This window comes from Rutilus rutilus, assembly GCF_951802725.1.
Source record: "Rutilus rutilus genome assembly, chromosome: 13".
NCBI lineage: Eukaryota > Metazoa > Chordata > Actinopteri > Cypriniformes > Leuciscidae > Rutilus > Rutilus rutilus.
In genome coordinates, this window is record NC_140218.1 from 12,869,318 (window position 1) to 12,879,943 (window position 10,626).

At 35.6% G+C, this 10,626-nt stretch overlaps 1 protein-coding gene across 4 annotated transcripts in view; it reads right to left on the minus strand.

Annotated features, from left to right (window-relative positions):
* Positions 1 to 2,845: 2,845 nt before the first annotated feature.
* Positions 2,846 to 10,626, minus strand: part of LOC311302118 (trypsin) — a 12,551-nt gene continuing 4,770 nt past the window's right edge. For 2 of the 4 annotated variants that reach the window (XM_084427743.1, XM_084427744.1), the window contains exons 3-7: positions 7,786 to 7,844; positions 7,268 to 7,418; positions 6,990 to 7,131; positions 5,525 to 5,782; positions 2,846 to 3,016 (exon numbers count right to left, since the gene is read on the minus strand). In XM_084427743.1, coding sequence (XP_084283869.1) covers positions 2,864 to 3,016; positions 5,525 to 5,782; positions 6,990 to 7,131; positions 7,268 to 7,418; positions 7,786 to 7,844 — 763 coding nt within the window. In that variant the 3' untranslated portion in view covers positions 2,846 to 2,863. Of the gene's footprint in view, positions 3,017 to 5,524; positions 5,783 to 6,989; positions 7,132 to 7,267; positions 7,419 to 7,785; positions 8,634 to 10,626 lie in introns of those variants that run through there. The other 2 variants (XM_084427745.1, XM_084427742.1) reach the window with 2 other exon arrangements.

The window sequence follows — 10,626 nt, forward strand, 5'->3', positions numbered from 1 at the left end:
GAGAGAGAGAGAGAGAGAGAGAGAGAGAGAGAGAGAGAGAGAGAGAGAGAGAGAGAGAGAGAGAGAGAGAGAGAGAGAGAGAGAGAGAGAGAGACTCTTAAAGGAGGAAATTAGTGATGCAATGACTCTTTGTGTGGAGTAATTCTGTGAACACTGTCTGTGGACATTGAACATTGCAAAATTCCCATTTACTTTAGTCATATATACATTCCGTCCTGTGGGGATATAGGCAGTGTGGTGGATTTTTAATAGATAAAATAGAAAACTGTATATCAAACTAATCATGTCTCTAACTTCTAACCTTACTTCCTTTTTCAGACCTAACATGATAACACTTTGAAACACAATGTACTAAAACGTTCTGTCCTGTGTTTTTGAATGGTGTCTGTTGTGTTGCCATACCCCTTTTTCTTTGGTTGTGTGAACCAAACACAATTTGGGAACTGAAACTAGACAGATGAGATGACTAAATTTGAACCTTGTGATTAACAATGAAATAATCATTCAAACAAAGTTTGCTTTACCTAGTAACAGAAGGGTTTGCATATGAAGAACCAATCAAATTCATATCATTTTGCCATACCTCCCTATTCTATATAAACTGTTGTATTCGAGTTAGCTGGTGGGATTCTCAATGGAATTTGTCAGAGATCCTCCAGCCTTGCTTCTTCTTGGGGGAGATTCTCTGAGAACTGCTCGAGAGATCCTCCGGCCGTGATTAAAGCATTTAAAGGACATTTGCTAAGGTCTGTTTGTCGATTATTCCTGCGCAGGAAGAAAGCTAGTTAGGGAAGCAAGTTAGTTAGGTAGACTATACATATTAAACGTCGATTGGAGACGGATCTTCGATTGGAGACGGCCCCGGTAGACTATTTAGGATCGTCGATTGGAGACGTCCCCGGTAGACTTAGGTCAGATGAGATAGGACTTAGTTAGGTTTAGGGAAAAATCTACGACAGCAGATTTTCACAAACAGGACTGCATTGCACCGTTCTAACAATCATTAGACAGAGCACGCTTAACATCATAAATAACACATTTTTCACTTACCTTAATGTGATGTAAGCATTTATTCTCATACTAGAAAATATTTAATTGAGTTAAAGCATAGCTTTGTAAGTAACTAGATGTACGAGTAAAGATTATCCTTTTTACTCAGTCCAGAGTTCAGACACTCATGAGGAAATTACTGCAATAAAGACACAAGTAAGAGCTTGTTGTAAACTTTATGTATTTAAAAATGTGACAGTGCCAGTCTCATCAATCTTGTCGACAGCTGGATTTCTTTCAGGTGCATCATGGGATGCTTTTTAAATTGTTCTGATACAAGTTGATCCAAGTTTTGTAAAGAAATTCATACATAGTCACAGTTTATATTTGCCTACATAAATTCAAGCACTTAAAAATGAAAATTCTGTCATCATTTAATCACCCTCATGTTGTTCAAAACCTGTATGAGTTTCTTTATTCTGCTGAACACAAATGAAGAAGATATTTTGAAGAATATGGGTAACCAAACAGTTGATGGACCCCATTGACTTTATTGTAGGAAAAAAAAAACACTATGGAAGTCAATGGGGTCCATCAACTGTTTGGTTACCCATATTCTTCAAAATATCTTCTTCTTTTGTGTTCAGCAGAAGAAAGAAACTCATACAGGTTTGAAACAACTTGAGGGTGAGTAAATGATGACAGAATTTGCATTTTTAAGTGAACTATTTAGCAAACGCTTTTAGATCAAAAGAGAAACAAATTCAGTCAGTTGTGTTACTTTAAAACATAGTTTTCATAAATGAAAAAGGGCCATAACATACTGTAAAAGAGAAAATAAAGTTATTTTAAGCATTTAATGCTTTTAAAAAGTCAAAAATATGCATGTTGCTCTATAAACCTCTGGATTTTGGATGGAATCATGTGAATGGATCAGTACTTGAAGTAGGATTCATTGTTAAATGACAATGACCTTTTTCCTAATTCTGATTTAAAGGGATACTCCACTTTTTTCGGAAATATGCTCATTTTACATCTCCCCCAGAGTTAAACAGTTGAGTTTTACCGTTTTAGAATCCATTCAGCCGAACTCCGGGTCTGACGGTACCACTTTTAGCATAGCTTAGCACAGATCATTGATTCTGATGAGTCCAGTAGCATTTCTTTCAAAATGACCAAAGAGTTTCAATATTTTTCCTATTTAAAACTTGACTCTTCTGTAGTTAAACCGTGTACTAAGATCGACGGAAAATGAAAAGTTGCGATTTTCTAAGCCTATATGACTAGGAACTACTCTCATTCCGGCGTAATAATCAAGGAACTATGTGGCTGTACCATGAGTGCAGCAGGCGTAATGATATGACGCAGCGCCTGAAAATAGGTCTAATAGGTTAGACAAACTTAGTCCCGGTCACGTTGGAAGAAGTTACCGAGCTGGGGACTATTTTCAGGCGCTGCGTCATATCACTACGCCTGCTGCACTCGTGGTACAGCCACACAGTTCCTTGATTATTACGCTGGAATGAGAGTAGTTCCTAGCCATATAGGCTTAGAAAATCGCAACTTTTCATTTTCCGTCGATCTTAGTACACGGTTTAACTACAGAAGAGTCAAGTTTTAAATAGGAAAAATATTGAAACTCTTTGGTCATTTTGAAAGAAATGCTACTGGACTCATCAGAATCAATGATCTGTGCTAAGCTATGCTAAAAGTGGTACCGTCAGACCCGGAGTTCGGCTGAATGGATTCTAAAACGGTAAAACTCAACTGTTTAACTCTGGGGGAGTTGTAAAATGAGCTTATTTCCGAAAAAAGTGGAGTATCCCTTTAAGGAAAGTCTTCCTGTAAATGTAAATGTAAATGTAAATGTGTTTTAGCTCTCAGAGGTGATGATCCAGTCGATCCAGCGGTTGTAGTTCCTGACTTTTGTGTAGACACCAGGATAGTACGGAAGAGCACAGCCGATTCCCCATGAAACAATGCCTTCTAAATTTCCATCACAAATGAGAGGGCCACCAGAATCTCCCTGTGACAAGATGGCAATAAGAGTTTATTGTAATTATTGAACAATGCAATGGAAGCATTTTCACATAGTCTCACATTTTTGGATCCCACTGCATGTTTGTTATTCTATAGTTTAAGCCAATTTTTTCTTTCTTTCTTTTTTTCTTTGTTACTTGCAAAGCTATAGATATTATCTATTATCTATTATCAAGTCATCACACCTTGATTTGAACATAAAGAGTCTGAACATAAAGCCCTGAAAAGCTGTGCCATATCAGAGTACATCTAACATCTCCCTGAATTGTCAGCAGTTGACCGCACCCTTATTCCCAGAATGCCCTTTTTCAAGGAAAACCCATTGGTGGGACCCTTGGGGGGGATTGTGTGCTATCATAAATTAGGGAAACTGCAGATTTCCGTGACAAAGCAGGTGTGTGAGGGGTCGAACTAAAGTCAGGAAGAGCTCAGAACAGATTTGAACAACCCTGGCTTAAAGTGTCGCTAAAATAGTGTAATTTTTATTGCACCAAATCAGGGTTATTAACTGAAACTAAAACTAAAACCATTGGGAAAATTTTTTTGTTGTTGCTTGAAATAAATATAAAAAAGTTCACTGAAATAAAATATAAAAAAAGCTGAAACTTATTTTATTTCAGCTAGTTGCCTCATTTCTCATTTTCATCTAAAACTGAAATTAAAATGAATAAAAGCTATATAGACATTTAAAAAACTTTACTAAAAAATAATAACTAAAATTAAAAAGAAAATAAAAACTAGTATCTCTCAATGATACTAAAATAACACTGCACCAAAGAGAATTGCCAAAGTAATGTTTGTTTATTATTATTATTATTATTATATTCTCAAGACGCTAATTATGCTAAAGTTATTGAGAAAACAAGAAATCAACTTTTTTTCTTTTGTGTAATAGTCCATGGCCTGTAGAGTCAAATTCTGCAAGGAAAAATCTCATTTATTTTCTCCCCAACAGACACTGTGGGCTATGAGGTTGTTATTCGATTGTATTTGCCATCAACCTGCATTACTTCAGCCTACCTTTTATTTATTTGTTTAAAGGTCCCATGACATGGATTATTTCATTATTTTATAATGTTTCCTGGGGTGCCCTTATAATGTTAGTATGTTTTTAAGATAATTTTTTTTAATAATTTAGAAATAAAAGTCATTTTTCCTAGCCTGATTTTAGCCTCTGATTTGAATGCTCTGTTTGAAGGGGCGTGTCTGCTGTGAGACTTCAGTGTAAACACCCACTGCTGTGATTGGCTGACATGCTTGCATATGAAATAGCTAGCATTACATGTGGAACTCTCTCGAATACTTTTACTATTACAGCTATTATACATTTTTTACTATTACAGCTATCGAGATTAACGAATCGTGAGAAGTTTAAGTATTTAGATCTATTCCCTTCACATAAAAGGTTGCAGTGATGAGCATTGAGCAGATGACAGCCTGTTGATCGCGTGAATGAAGATCTTATCATTGCAACGTAGTTTCTGCACTCTCACTAATGCTTTCACCAATGCAAACGTACAGTAAGAGCTTCGTTGTGCAGCGTAACAGCGTCATTGATTTCATTACGAGTTTTGGCAAGTATCCAGATAAACTCGCGCTGTGAGATTGACAGCTTGGGCGATTTGAAAGGAATTGTTCTTTGATCGCTTTCTGTATATATATTAATCACAGTTTAAGTAAGATTATTTTCATCCTACCAAGAGAAACGACGTGAAGTTGATATTTTAGTCGCTTGATTTACTGATGCATAAACAGTATTGAACGATTTTGAGAGAAAGATTATCTGTCTGAACTTGAACAATTACACATCAGAAATTCACATAACCCACTGGTTCTTCAGAGGCTCGGATGAAGGAACTAAAAAAATACTTTTGTGTTAATTTGTACATCCAAACACTGAGCAACTGCCATGCTTCGCTCGTTTGCAAGCCATGATGTCTCTCGAGGAAAAAACAATATTGCGCTCGCGCAGCTCATTTTCTCTTGGGCGGCCAAATTCTCTTTGCGGACAAAGAAGAGAAAGGGGAGGTGACCTTTCCCCTTATGACGACATAAGGGGAAGATTCCAGATTCGCCCGTCTGAGCTTTCATTTTCTCAAAAATACCCAGGGCTTGGTTTACACCTATCAAAATGTCTAGCCACTGGGGGACCATAGGCAGGCTAGGGGAACTCATATTAATGTTAAAAAACCTCATAAAGTGAAATTTTCATGTCATGGGACCTTTAAAAGCGGAATTCCTGGTGAACAACTACATTACCCTTGATTCAGCAGAGAAATCTCCACCAATCATAGAGTCAAAACAAGCAAATCACGCCAAATGAACTTTTTAGCATCCGCCCACTCCAATGAAGCATGCTAATGAGGTAAATTCTCTACTCTTTTTTCAGATATAAAAGTGGACTGGTACTGTTGCACTCTATTGCATTTGCCGTCACTAGTGTTGTGTAAATGAGATTTGCACTCATTAGCACTGAAAGCTTTGATTAGCCTACCTGGCAGGAGTCTTTCCCCCCGAAGCGCGAGCCTGCGCAGATCATGTTGTCGTTGACTCTGTAGTAGTAGTAGTATTGGCAGTTGGGGATGATCTCCACATCCACCGCACGCAGAATCGGTGACAGATAGAAGCTGTAGAGTCGTGTCACTCCCCATCCGCTCACGGTGCAGCTGATTCCTCCGACTAAATCAGGTGTGTCTATGGTTGGCAGTGGGGCCGGCTGAACATTAGCATTAATCTGAGCTGGAACACTGAGCTGGGGAAAAATAAATAAGATGTCTTCATGTCAGGTGGGTAATTTCTGCAGAAATTGCAAATATAATGACAGTTTCCAAACAGGTTTCCCTAAAAACACTCTCCCCATCTGTCATTGGGCAAACAAACAGATAGTCCCGCCCCAGAGCTCACGTCATTGGTTCTGGTTGAGCCAGAAGCTGCTCAAACAAAAAGAGCAATGTTTTGAAAGACTCTTCTGTGTTTGGAGACTTGAACTGGTCTAGATCTTGGCAAACAGTGTATAAATATAAACTAAATACTGATTATTCTTGTGATTTCTGGATAGGTGACAAGGAAACCATTTTTGTTTTGTTTTTCATTGCATACAAAAATATTCTGGATTGATGTGGAATCTTTCATTAAGAATAAATGTAACATTGCTGAGTGGATTTGACAATGATACACTTCGAAGACAATGGAATTAATAAAGATAAGGAATATATTGTACACATTTTAACTTTAATGTGAAAGTTTCACATTCATGAAATGAAATGGTCTGACTCAAAATCATTTTTCTCATTTTAAAAAGCAATTAAGCATGTATAATATTGTTGCATAAAGTTTAGATATAGTACATGTGTGTGTATATTCTATTTTATTATAATTATTGTATTGTATTGTACTCTGTCACTGGTTTATTATATATTTGTCTTTTTTAACTTTTGAATGAATATTTCTATCTAAACTAATAAAATTACAGCTTTCATATTCAAGTAAACTTTGTGTAAAAAATTGTATTTGCTGTCAATAAATTGCACTATAATTAGTGATGTCACATCGATTAATCGCATCTTACATTTTTAGATTACATTATATATGTGTGTGTGTGTGTGTGTGTGTGTGTATATATATATTTATATACAGATATATATATATATATATATTTATATACAGATATATATACAGTGTGTGTATACATATATATATTAATATATATACACACATATATTATGTAAACAAAGACTTATGTTAGATGTGATTAATCACGATTAATCAATTTGACAGCACTGATTATAATATGAGGTTATTAAAAATACAGGTATCAATCAATCACTGCAGATTAAACAGGGATATTGGAGAAATGATCAAACAAACAAAAAATAATTTCTGTGGCAGCAGTCAGTATTTGTAAATGAGACAAAGTTTCAGTATCAGTAGTTTCTTGTATTTGTTACTATGTTTCTTACCTTAATGAGCATGATGTCATTGTTAAAAGTTTTGGGATTGTAGGCAAAATGATTGTAGACTCTTGAGGCGTTTAATACTTGCTCAAATCCCTCTTCTACAGCGAGACTGTGCTCACTCAGCACCACCTGAATCACACTGGCCCTGTTGATCCAAATACAATAAAACAAAGGTCTAATTTTTGCATGAAATAACTTCAATAACTTTAATAAATTGTTGTTTTAAAAGCGTTTGAGTAACTGTGTGTCGGTGTGTCGTGTTGACATGTTGCAGTACGTACGGTCTCCAGCAGTGGGCAGCAGTCACCACCCACTGCGGCTGAATGAGGGTTCCTCCACAGTAATGCTTCCTGTCAACCTGAAGAGACACCTGGTACTTGATGGAGTAAGGCACGACCTCTTGACCCCCGATGATCCTTTGTGGTAATGTATCTAGTCAAGATAAAGAACATGGAGAAAATGTAATTCACATTTTGATTTTATAAGAATATTTATAGATTAGATCATGATCTAATTGAACATGAATGTTAAAATCGCTCTGCTATTTCTGTTACGCAATCAGAAATCCATTGACCCACATACCATGTTACCACTCAACTTTAGCTTGTTTATGATTATACATATTTATATGTGATTATTAATGTGCATTTTTATTTTATTTTATCATGACTTCATATTGAATGCTACATACTGAAATTTCTAATGCGGATCAGACTTAGATTCATTTTACTTAAAAGTGTGCATACAATGGCATATGGAGTCAAATAACTGCTATTTAATGAAGAATTGAATTGCTTACCTCTGACCGTTACAGCGAGCACAAGTAATACCCACAATAACTGAGCCATTCTTTCAGCACTGTAACAAGAAAAAAGCATCCGAAACACAAGTAAAAAATTGTGAAAGCCTGTAATAAATGAAAGCGAGTCTCTCAATGCTTAGAATGAGACAGTCTTCATGTCTGCTTGCATCCTTCAAAACTCTACAATAGCAACCTGATACAGTTCACGAAATATCTGATCACGAGATCATGTCACTTTTTTTACAGTTGATTACTGTATTACAAGATGCTCTAATGCCTATTACACATACGTGAAGGAAGGAAATTGAAAAAAGACTCACCAGTGATAATTCCTCACCTCTCAAGCCTTGAATGACCTCCAACTGCTGATTTCTGTTCTCTTAGAGCTTTTATAATGACACCATATCCATGTGAAACAACAAATTGTGCGTTTATCCCACAGTATAAGAGACCCTGACCTAGTACCTGACAAAGATGTCCCTCATTGTCATGCATATCTGATTCAACGCTCTTTATGATCACTTATTGTGTGCTTGTGTTGTGGAACAACACCCTGTTCAGTCATTTCAATGGCAGCGTTAAATAGAAGAACTGTGGGTGTTGTCAATCAGAAAGAGTTTCAAAAAATATTGCAAGCTTGAGTTACATGGTCGGAAAGACATGTTTTAAAGTTGTTTTTCATAATTTTTCTCAGAAATTACATGTGACTGTCTTTAGCATACTGATTGTACGCCATCCTTGTAAATACACTTTCAATAACATGAAGATTTTCAAAATTGGAGCCTGAAATTGTTCAACATTACAAATGATTTGGAGCTAAAGACCTGTCAAGTTTTAAAGGGATAGTTCACCCGAAAATGATAATTTTGTCATAATTTACCCTCAAGTTGTTGTCATTTCTACACAAAACAAGATATTTTGAAAAATGTTGGTAACCAAACAGTTGATAGCCATTGACTTCCATAGTATATAAAAAAAGAAAAAAGAAAAATACTATGGAAGTCAATGGCCACTGTCAACTGTTTGGTTACTAACATTCTTTAAAATATATTTTTTTGTGTTCAACAGAAGAAAGAAACTCATACAGGTTTGGAACAACATGAGGGTGAGTAAATGATGACAGAATCTTCATTTTTGGGTGAATATCCCTTTAAGTCTAATGAAGAACATGAGATGCACAGGCTTGATCGAAGAGCTGTGTATTTATTAAACAATGTAAAGTCAGGTAATCCAAGACTAGCAAACTCAAAGAATCAGCAGGGCAGAAACAACACCAAATACAAACGAAACAAACTGAGGAACTTAAATACACAAGGATAATGAACTAAACGTGAACAGGTGGTAGTCCTTAATCAATAACCATAGTAACAAAGAAAGGCTGCATTCAAAATTGCATACTTCCCTACTATATAGTATGTGACAAAAGAAGTATGTCTGAGTTCACAGTACTCATAAAAGAGTATCCGGATGACCTACTACTTCCGGCGAGATTCTGAAGTGTGCAGACGATGGACACTTTACTATCCCATGAGGCCACGGGAGAGGATTTGTGAATGGCAATGAAGCGACTGACGCTGGAAGGTCACATGATAATGACAACGTGGCGAATTTAGTACGCCCGTATTACACTGATACGACAAACACTCATACTATACAGAATGTACTTTTTAGCGGTCGTGAAGTAATTACTATCTTCTCAAGAGAGTATAAGATTTCAGACGCAGTCATTGAGCGGGAAAATGAAGCAAAGGAAACAGGAAACAATGATAAGCATACTAGAATCCTTGAAACTGAAATCAAAACACATCAAAGAAAGTATAATGTGACAAGACATTCACGTCATGTCACATCAATAATCTCTATAATAAGCTATTTGTCGCCAGTTTAGCAGATCAAAACTACATCAAATATGCTATAAAAGCACCAGTTGTTCAAGTAAATGTTTATATTTTAATAAGCAATGTGGTTATTGAGGAAATTATGATTTTATCAGTTAATGGTACTGAGAAGTCATGCCTAGTTTTGATTTTATACCTTGATTGAAACTGAGTAACTATGGATGGTTGCTATGTGTGACATTAAATATGGCATTATATTCTGATAAATGTGCACATAATAAACACATTATTTCCCAGATATATATTTATACATGTAGTTGCATATCACATAGCCAGACAGACTATAATTTATTTAACTTGTTATTTTTGTTTGTTTTGTCTGATAATGTGCTTTTCCCTGCAAACACATCCCACTTCACACCATCTTATTGTGTTCAATCCTTCATCCCCCAACTCACACCCACTCAGACTGTGGGAGTTTGATCAAAACAACGGTTGCGGTCCACAGAATCGCTTTAAGACTCTCTCTTGGGAAAAGTTTGACATTATAGGAGCTTTACCGAACATGAAGATAAAATCAGGTCGTCTCAGGAGTGTCTCAGTACTGTCTGATTTGGTTCATTTGATACATCAGTATTGAAACTTTGTTTATAGAACTATGCACAATTTTTTTTTTTACAGTAAATATCTTGTAATTTGTTTTAGTCAGTGTGCAATGCAATGCTTTTTAAAATAAATAAAATACAGGCAATCAGCTGTAGTTTGATAATTTCAGTGAGCGTCATTAACTAAAGTTATCCACATAATTATGTAGAATTTTATGGTTTGGAAATATTTTGAAAATGAATAGAACTTATAGAATAGAAATAAAAATAACTAAACTAAACTAAACTAAACTAAACTAAAATAAAATAAAATAAAATAAAATAAAATAAAATAAAATCAAAAACAACCAGCTAAAAGTATTCAAGAGTTAGTTCCTGAAAATGATCAAATTATC